The sequence below is a fragment of the Myodes glareolus genome, chromosome 1, assembly GCF_982192425.1.
Source record: "Myodes glareolus chromosome 1, mMyoGla1.1, whole genome shotgun sequence".
Classification (NCBI taxonomy): Eukaryota; Metazoa; Chordata; class Mammalia; order Rodentia; family Cricetidae; genus Myodes; species Myodes glareolus.
In genome coordinates, this window is record NC_142026.1 from 35,834,820 (window position 1) to 35,848,455 (window position 13,636).

At 52.5% G+C, this 13,636-nt stretch overlaps 1 protein-coding gene across 3 annotated transcripts; it reads left to right on the forward strand.

Annotated features, from left to right (window-relative positions):
* Window positions 1–886: 886 nt before the first annotated feature.
* On the forward strand, window positions 887–12,621 carry Bok (BCL2 family apoptosis regulator BOK). 3 transcript variants are annotated; one of them, XM_087905818.1, is made up of 5 exons: window positions 887–1,307; window positions 1,956–2,108; window positions 4,620–4,748; window positions 10,975–11,138; window positions 11,856–12,621. In XM_087905818.1, exons 1-5 carry the CDS (start codon window positions 902–904, stop codon window positions 11,979–11,981), a joined length of 978 nt encoding a protein of 325 aa, XP_087761944.1. In that variant the 5' UTR covers window positions 887–901; the 3' UTR covers window positions 11,982–12,621. The 3 variants fall into 3 exon arrangements, with proteins under 3 accessions (XP_087761944.1, XP_087761948.1, XP_048297919.1); XM_048441962.3 differs by having other exon boundaries at window positions 1,037–1,307; window positions 1,857–2,108; XM_087905822.1 differs by lacking the exons at window positions 1,956–2,108; window positions 4,620–4,748.
* Window positions 12,622–13,636: the final 1,015 nt, after the last annotated feature.

Sequence of the window (13,636 nt, forward strand, 5' to 3'; positions counted from 1 at the left end):
CCAGAGGACCCTGGTTCAATTCCCAGCACCCACTCACAACCATTTGTAACTAGTTCCATGGGATTCAATGCCCTCTTCTTGTGTGCAGATGTACATGCAGATAAAACACCTATATGGATACATGTATGTATTCGTAATACATATAAGTTAAGTTAGGAAGTACTGCTTACTGAAGAACTCTGATTAACTACCACATTGTTCACAGTAATGTTTGTGATCCATCATAGGCCTACATATGAATCCTAAAATAACTAAGTTTCTGAAAAAAAATAGATTAGAGAAGCTGAGTGTGGTCTTGGCATCTGTGGACCAGTGTTCGGGAGTCAGTGTCAGGAAGATCCCTACAAGTTGGACCAACTGGTCAACACAGAGTTCCAGACCAGACTCTCAGTCTCTCTCTCTCTCTCTCTCTCTCTCTCTCTCTCTCTCTCTCTCTCCCTCGCTCCCTTCTCCCCTCCCTCTTTTTCTCTTCAAGAAAAATACCCTAATGAGAGATAACCAACTACAAAAAATTATATATTGGACTTCATATAAAAAGTTCATTAGAGTTCATTAGAAGCAAAGTCAGACTGGAGTGGGAGAGGAGCATCTTCAATCAAGTACAAATCCAAGTCTCCATCACACTCCACAAAGGCTTCTATCAAGTCAAGAATCCAGAATCTATTTGTAGAGATGTACTTATTTTTAGTTTTGTCTTGTGTATGAATGTTTGCCTGCATGTATGTCTGTGCATCACGTGCGTGCCTGATGCCCTCGGAGGTCAGAAGAAGGCATTGGATCCCTTAGAACTGCAAGAACCCAGAATCTATGAGGAACCTCTTACAAGGCACTAAGGAAAGGATAAGTCAGCCAATTCTAAAACGGAACTCGGTGCGCCCCACTGGGTTGGTGTCAGAGCTGGATGTTCTTCGCGCTGCCTGTCGGGACAGCTCCAGCCTGGCTGCGTTCCCGGGCGGCGCATCCCGAGAACTTGTGTTGGCCTTCCTTAAACTGGGGAGGCGTTGGGCAGAGCTGGGCTGCGGCTCCACCCCCGGGGGTTGCCGTTTCCTTAGAAGGCGAAGCCCTAGGCTTGGCCACTCGCCTGCGGGGAGTCCGCGGTACACCTCCCGCACCTCTGGAGACCAGGACTTCTGCGAGCGCGGGAAGCCGGCGGAGCCTGTACTTCGGCTCGGGCGTGGACGGGGCGGGCGCTGGGGCGGGGCGCGCTCGCGGGTTTGAATGGAATGGTCTAGACCGGCGGAGACAGCGGCCAGCGGGTCCTGAAACCAGAACTCCATCGCCGCCCGGCGCGCCATGCGGCCAGAGAGGTGAGTCGGGCGGGCGTGGCGTCTGTCCCCTGGATGTAGCACCATGGGAACGGCGACACCGGGAACAAACACCCGCTCTGCGAGGTGCACAAGTGCGTGGCCTGGATCGCCGCGCCGTTTAGAGCCTTCCTTGGGAGTTGATTTCCCGGCCGGGAGGAGCCCCTGTCGCCTGGTCGCCCAGGCTACTCTGCTTTCTCCGTCGCCCCCAAACTGGTCCTCGAGCCTGGGCACTGTGACCACAGAACCTATCGCCATTTTTCCTGCGGTGTTTCCAACCCTTGACCACCGCCGGTGATTTAATTTAGAACCCAAAAGAACGTGGCACTGTATTTTGAAAGGCTTGGGGAGCAAAACGAGAGGCCATCCGAACCTGGCCCTTTTGAGGGCGGCGCCCAGCCGACCTCCTCTGTGAGCTTTGGATCGGCACTGGACCGGGCGCACGCGGTGGGGACCGCTGTGCCTCGCGCTGTGCCTCCAGGTCTCCTCGCGTGGCGGGCGTCCCTTCCCCGCTTGGCTGGAGGCCGTCCGGCTGTGCTTTGTCTGTCGTAGGTGTGGTTGCTCTCGCCTGCGCTTCGGCCATGGAGGTGCTGCGGCGCTCTTCTGTCTTTGCTGCGGAGATCATGGACGCTTTTGATCGCTCGCCCACAGACAAGGAGCTGGTGGCCCAGGCCAAAGCACTAGGCCGGGAGTACGTGCACGCGCGGCTTTTGCGCGCCGGCCTCTCCTGGAGCGCACCGGAGCGTGCTTCTCCTGCCCCTGGAGGACGCCTAGCCGAGGTGTGCACCGTGCTGCTGCGCTTGGGTGAGTGTGGGGCATCAGCAGCTACGATCCCAGGCCCCCTCACCCCCATAACTGGTTGATGGACGTGCCTGCTGTGTTTCGGGGTACCAAGTACATCTGTTCTGCACCGACATTCCCTTCTCCAGACATGTTCAGTCCCTCTTTGGCTGCGCCTCACCCTCCCTCTGGGGTAAAGAGGAGGCGTGCATGCGTGGGAGCCCAAATCTGTCTGGAATGGTGAGGGTGCAGGATAGGCCACCCAGGTTGGTGCGCCTCTGTTTTCCCCCAGGCTTGCCTGCTTGCTGGATCCTTTGCCAGGTCCCCCACCCCTAACCCCCCATGTCTGCTTAGCCCAGATCACAGACATTCTTGTCGTAAACCACAGAAAGCTCTGGAAAAGTAATATTTTAGCGGCTAAACTTTATTGTGACCCTTGTACTCTGCTGGACTAAAAAATCCTTTGTGGGACCACATGTCCCAATGTTTGTTTTGGAAAATAGGCCTTTCAGTTATTGGCTGAGATCCGACACCCATTGCTGTTTCCCTTGATGGGAAGGCCCCCCGCCAGGGCCTTCTCGAAGGACATCTGGGACATTGTTTGGGGGGGGGCTCACACACAGCTCAGTGGCTGTCCTTAGCTCCTCTAGGCCTGGATACATGAGAGGGGAAGGATAGGCAAACATTGATACTGGACAGTCGTTCACCTTATCACAGCTGGACTGGGGCCTGGGGCTGTCCTGGGACCATCCAAGGGAATGGAAGGTAAATAGCAGAGATCACATAAATAGGTGAGTGGGTGTCAGGGAGAGCTGGTGTGCACTCTCCTGGTTGGAGGAAGCCATGAATGAGCTGACTTCCTGCGAGATGAGGTATGCACACATACTATTTTATACAGGCCCTGCATCTCTGTGCTGCGGTGGCCTCAAGGAACAGGGCTATGTAGACCTGGTCTGCCCAAGAGGCAGAGTTCATGCCACCTGAGTTGGGCTCCCAGGAGGACTGTGAATGGACAGAGGGAGCTATCTCTGTGTGTGGGAAGGATGGGTGAAGGGTTTTGGCTCTGCAAACTCATCAGAGAAGACCGGTGGTTGCCGCTGGAGAAATGACATAATGACCTCCTGAGAGTCCCTAGGGCACAGGATGGCAGGGAGGAAGTCTTGATTGGGTCTGACCCACTCAATGTCTGTCCTCTTGGCCCTTTTGGAAGGTCCTGGGAGGTTTGAACACTGGCCTGTAGAAAGTAGCAGGTCAAAGCCTTGTACTCAGCTAGCAACTTTAAGGCCTTTCTCCATCACTCGGTCCTATTGCTCCTGCACTCTGGGGTTCAGACCCTTCCAGACAGCTAAGGGGATTCCTGGAGGAAGAACACTTGAATCCCAGTGTGTGCTTGTTCAGGTTATGTTTGGTGCTGCCATGACTATTCAGGATGATTTTTTTTTTTCGAAGCTCAGTGATCGCTTCCTGCCCCCCCCCACCCCCAAGCATGACCCCAGCCACAGACAGGAAGCAGCCCAGCTTGTGTCCCTCAGCAGTCTCCCTGGGGTCAGTCCCCAGAGGCCCCCAGGGTTTTATCCTTGGCAATACCCAGGCCAGCCTTGGGAATTTCCATGCCATCTCTACATCCCCTGGCCCTCCTCCTCCTGATTCTACACCCGTTCCAGATCTTAATTAATTAGATAGAGCACAGCTGACCTCGGGGATGACGTGGGTGCCCTTATCGCTGGGACAGGCCAGGCGGCAGCAGCATTTCCCTGTTTGCTTTGGCTGGGGAAGTGGCTGGGCCAGGGGCACCCAATCAGAGGCCGTGTGGAATTCCCGGCACCATCTTTCCCTGTGCGTGCCTGATGCTGCCAAGGGCACTGCAGCCCGGGGTGGGGGTGGGGTGGGGGTGGGGGGCAGGTGAGACTGTGGCAGGCATCCTCCTTGGCCCAGCTATAGCTGCACTGATGTAGGAGCATATGAAAACACACCCATTTGGCACCAGGAGCCCCGTGTCGGCATGTGGGTGGTACCATTGTCCCAGGGCCTTGGCTCAGCCCAAGTCAGTTCACTGAGCCATTACTAGTGATGCTGGTGCTTCAGCCAGGACAGTCCTATGAGGCAGCAGGCGGTGACTACATATTCTAGCCGAGCTCCTCTCCATGTTGGGTTCTGCTGCCTGCCTGCCTGCCTGCCTGCCTGCCTGCCTGCCTGCCGTGAGTCACTAACTGGGTAGGCACTGCCCATGCACCGCTGCAGGATTCCTGCCCCACTGGCCCAGCCAGCTTGCCTTAGGGAGCTGGAGGTTCCACAGCCTCCTTTAGTCTCTTTGTTCATGGGGCCAAGGTTGGGAGAGTCAAATGAAGTAAGATAACGTGACGGGGTGGGTGGGTGTCAAACAGGCAGAGTGGAGTATCAGGGCCGAGTGGAGAGAAAGGTGTGAGCCTGCAAGTCAAGTGAGGTCAGGTGGATCAAGGGCAGGATTGAGTCGTGGTCAGTGCTAGCCACAGGGCTACGGCGTGAGAGGACCTGAACCCCTGTGTGCCCATGCAGGGGATGAGCTGGAACAGATTCGCCCCAGTGTGTACCGAAACGTGGCCCGGCAGCTGCACATCTCTCTACAGTCTGAGCCTGTGGTGACAGATGCCTTCCTCGCTGTGGCAGGCCACATCTTCTCAGCAGGTAGGTCTGGCCTGTTTACTTAAGGCACCTCTGGGAGAGGAGGCTCAACATGTGTGGGTCAAGCAGACTTACACAGATAGGAAATCCTCGGGATCCTCTGACACAGTCCTACGGGTTCCACGTCACTGCTAGCGTACTGCCAGCCTCCTGGACCTCTGGGCTGTGCTGAACTATGTCACAGCCCAGTCCAGCGAAGAGCTTGCTCAGAAGGCAGCGTACCGTGCTGCTGGCCACTTTCTTTTTTCTTCTTAATTTTGGTTTTTTGAGAAAGGGCTTCTTCGTAGCCCTTCCTGTCCTAGAATTCTGTAGACCGTGCTGGTCTCGAACTCAGAGATTCTCCCTCTGCCTCCTGAGTGCTGGGATTAAAGGTGGTACCACCACCCTCAGCTGTTTATTATGTTTTTATTTGGTGTGTATGTGTGCACACGAGTGTGTGTGTGTCCGTGTGTGTGTGCTCATGCAATGAACCACGGCACATATGTTCAGGTCAGAGGACACTTTGGGGAGTTGGCTCTCCTTTCACGGTGAGATTGAATTCAAGTCTCAGACTTGGCTCTTTTTCAATTTCAATTTCAAGGTACCTTGAAATTGAATACTCTGAAACTTGAGGTTCTAATTGGGTGGGGCTGGGAGTTTTAATGGGGGGTATAGGAGTTATATATGTAATAATTTGAAGTGGTAGTGGACTTTAATAATATAAGTGAAGGGTGGTTTATGAAAGGGATGAGATTGGACTAACGGGAGAAGGCGCCGTAGGAGTAGCAGTGATACATGGTTGTGCTACTTGGTTAACAGTAGTGGCTGGGTGGTCTTTGTTTATGAGTATATTTATTATTATCGCGATTTCTCGATAATTGCTGCTGTTGGCCATCCTGAGGGCTGTTGACACGGGCCTGTCTGCCGTTTGATAATGGTCCAGCATTGGTTGCGGTGGTGGTGCCCTGCAGGGCAGTGGCTCTCTGCAGATACTGGGCTTTGGTGACTATGGTACTTGAATTTCCACAGCTAGATCCACATGGGATATTTAAAAAAAAAAAACAACAACAAAAAAAAAAACCCTGGGCATCCCAAAGAGTCTATGAGTGTGCCTGGTTGTGGGGCACTTTAGGAGATCAGGGACACACTTATCTGGATGACTGTGACCACACTCACCTGGGGCTTTCCCAGGTCCTTCCGTGTCTGCTCCAGAAGTGAGTGACAGGCAAGGCCACTTCTTAGATCCTGCAGCCTCCTCCCTCTCTGCCTCAAATCTCATTATTGCTGCTTGCCTTTTGTACCCTGCCCCGGGTTTCCCGGAGGCTGCAAGACTTAATCTCCCCACACCTTCCTGTGTCATGCTCTTCCCTTAGAGCCCTGCTAGACAGCTTGTTGTCCACATGTGTCATTTACACCAGATCCATGTGGGCTTTCCTAGGGGTAGCGAGGCCCAGGCCAGCTTCCGGAGCATCACATGCCAGGCCAGGGTCAGCCAGTGTGGCTTCTGGACCGAAAAATGTGGGGCCAGGAGGGTGGATTGTGGGAAAAAAGTGAATGTGTGGGTGATGGAGTGGCAGAGGTGGGGAAAGGCTGTGACATGGGTGGGGGAGGGAGGGGGAGAAACTGTACCAGGAGTTAATGGGCTAGTTCCTGTCCCTTTCTTGAACGTAACCTGCAGGCACCTAGTAGAGATATAGTGGGTAAGGCTTAGGAAGGAAGCCAGCAGCCAGCAGCCATGTGTTTTGGGTGGAGGATCACCCTTGCCCTCTCTGGAGCTTTGCAGCTGACGCCAGACATGGGTGGCTTGCCTGGGTGTCTGTCTCTAAGCTGTCAAGCGGGCTGGTTTACGAGCCAGGGATGGCTAGATTTATAAGGAACTTTGCTTCCGAGGCTGCGGATCTAGCCTGCGGATGGCTTCACGAACCCAGGAGAGATTGGACCTCCATTAGTGGCAGGAGTGAGCAGGAGAAAGGGACTGGGGCTTTGGGTGGTAGTGAGTGTGAACTGGGAAGAGACCAGAGTAACCTTAACCCCTGTCCACCATCCCTGCCTGGTGTAAACCCACCCTGAGCATGCAGCCAGCCCAGAGAGGCAGCTCTGGGAGATCCCCTGTGGGAGACAGAGCCCCTTCTAGCTGACGCCAACCATGGGTGGCCGCTTGAGTGTCTGTCTCCAAGCTGGGGGGAGAAGAGGGGGGAAAGAGAAGCCATGGGAATGCAGGGTGGTCACATCTCACTGGAGGTCAGGAAGTACCAGCAGGCTTGAGAAACACACACACACGTGATGATCAGCATCATTGCATGCGCCAGAATGGCGTCATCTTTACCAGGATGGCCATACGACCACAGTGCTGATGAGGCTGTGGGGAACTCAGCCTTTACTCATAATAGCTGGTGGGGCACACTTCGGAAAACAGCCTGGCAGGTTCTCAAATGGTGAAGCATGGTGTTTCCATGTGACCCACCAAAACTACTACTAGATGTAAACCTAACAGAAAGAAAACACGTGCCTTCAGAGAAGCTTGCCTGTGTGTGTTCCCAGTAGCATCAGTCACACAGCCAAAAGTCATGACTACCCACTCGCACATGAATTGACAGTGGATGTGGGTCAGCCATGAAGAGGAGTGAGGAACCAATGTGCCAGACACAAACATGCAGAGTGCTGGCGATAACAAAGCAGATTAGAAGTCACCAGGGGGCTGTGGGGAAGCAGGGCAGGACGGCCAGCGACTATGGGCTTTCTTCTGGAGAGATAAGATGATCTGGAATTATGGGGGCCTGGAGAGATGGCTCAGCGGTTAAGAGCTCTTACTTCTCCTCCAGAGGACCCGAGTTCAATTCTCAGCAAAGCTGTTAAGTTAGTTCTATCCAGTTCTAGGCTATCTGAGCCCTCTTCTGGTCTCCTTGGGATAGCATATATGTGGTGCACAGACATACAGTCTGACAGAACACCCAGCCATACACATTAAAAATAAATGACTCAAGGCTGGGTGGTGGTAGTGCACGCCTTTAATCCTAGCCCTCTGGAAGCAGAGGCAGGTGCATCTCTGAGTTTGAGGCCAGCTTAGTCTACAGCAAAAGTTCCAGGATAGCCAGAGGTATATAATGGCGAGACCTTGTCTGAAAAAATAAATAACCCCCTGCCAAAAAAAAATCCCAGCACTTGGGAGGCAGAGGCAGGCAGATCTCTGTGAGTTCAAGGCCAGCCTGGTCTACAAGAGCTAGTTCCAGGACAGGCTCCAAAGTGACACAGAGAAGCCCTCCTGTCTTTAAAAAATAAATAAATAAATAAATAAGTGTTCCAGAATTAGATCGTGAATATATGAGAGCCCAAGGGAAGCAGACACTCCCCAAGATGTGCCCCTGGACACCACCTTCCCCAGCCACTTTTGCTGGGAATGTCATCGCCTTATCGAGCACACTTTTTAACAGGACGTCAAGCTCCTCAGTTCTTGTGGTGGATTGGGGCACTCTGTGGGTGACACATGAATTTTCCATCACTTCAAGGTCACAGCTAACAGCAGGGAACCCCGTGAGAATGTGACTGACATCAGGGCCTGATCACTAGGCTCTGTTAGTCACTGACCCTGAGCAGTGACCCTGGTCTAGGATACTCAGCCAGCAGAGAGTCAGGGTTGTGCCCTAGCAGTGACAGGGTGCCTGTGGATGCCAGAGTGGAGCGCAGCTGGATTCCAGACTTGGGTTTATTTTGAAAGAGACAGAAAGTCACTCCAATGGGACAGTCAGAAGCTGGTGTGTGGCACTGTTTGATTTCAGGGGGGTTGGGTTCCCCCCATTCCCTTTTGAGCTAACAACATTCATATACCGTACATTTAGTCACATTAAATGTCAGATCTGGTGGCATTTAGCACATTCAGAATGCTGTTTGTCCCGATCCTGAGGACATATTGCCTATCAGCAGTAACACCCTGTCCCTCGCCCCCAGACCCCTACGAATTTTTTTATTTTTTTGATTCTGTGGGCGTGCCTGTTCTGGGTTTTCTCTAGGTGGACTGGCATAGTATTTGTGTCCTTTTGTGTTTGGTTTCTTTTCCTTGCCATGTGTGGCATTCATCAGAACTCCACTCTGGTAATTGGCTGTATAACCATGCCGCTGCGGGACCTCAGCAGTTTGCCCACGAGCATTTAGCTTTTCCTTGGTGGTGAACATCTGTGCGCTGACTGACGCATTGGTAAGAAGTCCTTCCGAGTGCTGTGTGAAGGTGGGCTGAGGGGAATGTCATAGTCTGAAAATGCCACGACTTAGCTTAGCATCGCACAGGCCAGCTGTGGTTAGCTGTGTGAGCTTTTCAGGTCTTACCAAATGCCTTTGCTAGCAGAGCTGAGAATAGCAGTTAACTGAGCCCTCATCTCATCTTCACGTGTGTGCGTGCGTGCGTGCGTGTGCGCGAATACAAGCCTGTAGGTATAGGTCAGAGGTTAAGGATGAGTATCTTTCTTCGTAGCTTCTTCCAGTTACTTTTTTGAGACAGTCTCCCACTGAACCTGGAGGTCACTGATGACCAGGCTGGCTGGCATCTTGTTATATTTTATCCTCTTATGCTGTTAACAAGGGGAAATGGCCTTTATTTTTTCAAACACTTAATGTGTTATTTGTGCTTTTTTTTTTTTTTTTTTGGCTCCCCCAGTCTCAAGACCCTCTTGCCTCAACTTCCTGCTACTGAGATTACAGGAGCACACTACCTCACCTACCCCCTCTTTAAAAGATTTGTTTTATTTTAATTAATTAATATATTTATTTAGGTTTTTCGAGATAAGGTGTCTCTGGCTGTCCCAGAACTCGCTCTGTAGACCAGGCTGGCCTCAAACTCTGAAATCGCCTGCCTCTGCCCCTGCTGGGTTAAAGGCACACACCAGCATGCCTGGCTGATTTATTCTATTTTTAAGATTTTTATATTTTAATATAATTTAAAATATTTATATCAACTATATAATTTATAGTTTTAATATTTATATTTACAAATGTCTAATATTTTGTTTTAATATTTAAATGTAAAACATTTTTTTAATTATGTGTATGTGTTTGTACCTCTGTGCGGATATGTATGCATGCATTCAGCTCTGACCCCGGAAGAGCAATAGTTGCTCTTTAACTACTGAGCCATAGTTCCAGGTTCCTTTTTGGAGAGAAGAACTTACGTAACCCAGGCTGGCCTGGGTTGGTTATGTAGCTGAGGATGACCTTGATTGAACTCTTTTCTGATTCTCCTGCCTCTGCCACAGAAATGCTGCGAATATGCCAAGACCCGACTCTTTTTTGTCAGTACTAGTGATAGAATACAATTTCTGTGTTCTTTCCATTTCCATGTGTGTATGCATGTTTTGTGTGTCTAGGCACAGACGTGTGCACCCAAGGTTGATGTGGGCATTCTCCTCTTCCAGTCCTCTAATTTACTGCGGCAGGATTTCTCAGGCATACCCAGAGCTCGCTGGTACAGTGAAGCTTGCTAACCAGCTTGCCCCGAGGACCCTGTCTCTGGATCTAAGACTAGAACTGGGGAGGGTGGGCTGGCACACCCACCCAACATTTATGAGTTATGGGGCTCTCAACTCTGGTTCCCAGGCTTGCTTAGCAAACACTTTAACCACTGGGGCGTCTCCCCAGCCCCTACATTTCTATATGTTAAGGTGCTGCGTGTAATCCCCCACAATGCTGTTCATCTGTCTTACATGAAGGTTTTAGTTATGCCTCCCAGCAGGTCAGCGGCCTGGGGAGGAGTCTTCCTGTGGACGGTGGCTTTTTCCTAAAGCAAGCATGGGATAGGCCCTGACCTACTGCCCTGGCGTCAAGGTTCAGAGCAGTAGACAAAGCAGGGTCAGACACACCCCTGTCTGCTGCTTTCCTTGCCCAGTTCTGAGTCAGTTCAACCCCACTGTGCTGAGCTGCACGGCTTTCCTGTGGCCCCCTCTCTCGGATGTGGGTAAGGCTGGTCTCCTAGGCTCCAGCAAGTATGCACCGGAGGCTGGGAGCCTCCATCTGCATGAGAACAGCCTGAGAGGGAAAACCTGACTTGCTGGAGACAGAGGTCAAGCCTACTAGTTAGTATATCCTGCCAAGTGCCCTGTTGCGGTGGTGGCCTGCACGGAGGGTCCTGGCTCCATTGTCATTATTCGTCACCAGCTGATGGCAGGCAGGAAAGTGGCTTGGAGAAGCTCAGATCTTCATGGTACCCTAGGGGCTGGGCACCACTTTGGGTCTGATCAGCAACTCTCTCTCTCTCTCTCTCTAGGCATCACATGGGGCAAGGTAGTGTCCCTGTACTCCGTGGCTGCGGGGCTGGCAGTGGACTGTGTCCGGCAGGCTCAGCCTGCCATGGTTCATGCCCTGGTTGACTGCCTGGGGGAATTTGTGCGCAAGACCCTGGCGACCTGGCTTCGGAGGCGTGGTGGATGGGTGAGCCTGAGAATCAGCGGGGCTGTGGGGTGGGGGTGGGGGGGATGGTGTGGTAAGCGCCGGAGCGTTAGTGCGGGAACAGAGGGTGGGGTGGGATGGAATGTGGGGGCCGTAGGCAAGGGCTTTAGGACTCGGGGTTGCTCTGGGACGCAGGCAGGGGCTGCCTCTTCTGTGCCTGTGCTGACAGGATCCCAGAGCCTGAACTCTTGTCTCCTTGCTGTTCCCAGAAGGCGCCTGGCAGAAAGAGGCCAACAGGTAGTCTTTCAGAGACAGAACCCAGCCCCCCTCACAGGGAGATTTCAGTGCTGCCCAAAGTGCTTCACTTCCCTCTTGGGAGCCCCACTTTTCTCCATTCTCAAGAAACAAGACCTAGAGGGGCGGGCGAGCGTCAGGATCAGGCCCTCCTAGTCTCCGTAGCTGACTGCCTTCATGGTTGGCCAAACCAAAGATACTTTGGATACTGGGCACGGAGGATGGGCTCTGCCCAGAAGCCCATTTTCGCCTGTAAAATGGGTAGGCAAGGACGTTTGGCTTGAGACCTTTCCCCATCTAACTCTCAGGTGTCCTGAACAAGTTTAGGCCCAGAGGGCCACATCCTCCTTTCTCAAACAGCTTTGTGTGTTTCCTTTGTGATTCGGTAAGACATTTTTCTAGAGCAAGGTACTGGGGACCTTGGGTTGCCTGGCCTGGCTAACTATCCCATTTTTTCCCTCCCAGACTGATGTCCTCAAGTGTGTGGTCAGCACAGACCCTGGCTTCCATTCCCACTGGCTCGTGGCCACGCTCTGCAGTATTGGCCGCTTCTTGAAGGCTGCATTCTTCCTGTTGTTGCCAGAGAGATGAGCTGCCCACCAGGGCTGGGGCCACTCCTAGAGCCCCTGGGCCCAACGCACGCACAGGGCCCGCAGCATCTGCAAGCACCTCCCTCTCTCAGATTGGGAGCATCTAGCCCCTGGGGCCCTGTCCCAAACCCCATTCCTTGTGGACCCTGGTCTCTGGGAGGGCTGAGTGGAAGAAGCCGTCCCAGAGTCTGGAGCTGGCTTCAGTGTCTTCTGTAGCTCTTCCCCTGGAACTCCTGCCAGAAAGTCAGGGTCAGTGCCCAGCCCCGGAGAAAGGAACTGGGGAACACTTTCACTTGATGCTCAGGGCATCACCCCAGGAAGGGATCTTCCCAGGACACGAGCTGGCCTCGGTCCTTGTGGGAAGCAGGTCCTGTATATCTGATCTGAAGGTGACTCTGGCTAATGCAGGAGCCAGGGATGCTTCTGCTCCTGCTTCTCTCTAAAGGCAGAGCAGAAGGCACCTGTGTTGCTTCTTAGGCTATCTCTAGATGAAAAAGGTGTCCCTAACCCACAATGGCAGAAACCCTTCGTGGCAGAGACCAGGGGTGTAGGTAGTTCATCTGACCAATGAAGAGAGATCCTGTGGATGAGGTGGTCTGCTTAAGATGGACCCTAATAAAGTTTTACCCAGTGGATCGTGAGACCCTATTCTGTTTCCTCTGTGTCTGCGAAACATTGCCAGCTGGGACCTTTAAGAACTCAGACTTGGGAAGCCGGTCCTTCATGCTGTATGAGAAGGCTAACACCCTCCTCCTGTAGCTGCTGTGTCCTGAGCAGCTTTGGACTTGACCTGACTGGGGGCTGTGAGGGAACAGAGAAGGCACACTGGGCACAGGTGGGACAGGCACAGTTCGGAGCTGCGACAACCTGGGACCTCAGCACATTCCTTACGTGGGAAGGGTTAGCTAGTCTTGGCAAGGTGTCTATCGGTGCAATCTTAAGCATTAACATCTAGGAGGAAGAAGTTACAGTTGCTTGTTTTTTTTATACACTGTCAATCATTCAAACACACTCATACTAGCACATACTGTCAATACTCACAGTCAGACCAAAGGAAGGTTTTCCCTTCTCCTGGGTTGAGGCATTGGGCCCTTGACATGGCTGGGCCAGTGTCAAACAATACACATTCATCCGGGACTTCATCTTCTCTACACATTCGCTCGGTTCCCCACATCCAGCCTTTCCTTGATACCAGTTATTTAAATCAGGCCATGGGAGTATGTTGGAGCCCTGGCCAGACCTATAGTGCTGGGGAGGAATATGCTGGCTGGATATGTCCTGTCCTTTATCTCCCTGAACCCATCTTTTGACTTGACGGAGCCCTGCCAGGCTGTGTATGTTGGCCTGGGCTGTGTGTCAGGCTGAGAAAGCTCCTGAAGAAAGATGTTCTATTGCTATATGGGTTCACATCCCCTTGGAGGGTAAAAAAAAGGGAACAAACCATTTATTTTGGGTGTTCAGTGGCCCACGTTAGTAGCCGTTAGAGGTAGGAAGGGCTGGTCTGTGACCCGAGAAGGAAGGATTCTGATTGGTTCTCTAGTCCAGGCACTAATGCCTGCCTAACAGAGCGCTCTGTGCTGGTCCAGGGTGCGATGTGGCACTGGAGATAATCCAGATACAGAGAAGGTCAGGTTCTGGTGACCTGAACACGCTCCA

Bases quoted from the DNA above. Each gene is read 5' to 3' on its own strand.
- Bok (XM_087905818.1), top strand. From the start codon at position 902: ATGTTCTTCGCGCTGCCTGTCGGGACAGCTCCAGCCTGGCTGCGTTCC. The intron at 1,308-1,955 runs GTGAGTCGGGCG...GCTCGCCCACAG, and splicing joins CGCGCCATGCGGCCAGAGAG to ACAAGGAGCTGGTGGCCCAG. The intron at 4,749-10,974 runs GTAGGTCTGGCC...CTCTCTCTCTAG, and splicing joins AGGCCACATCTTCTCAGCAG to GCATCACATGGGGCAAGGTA.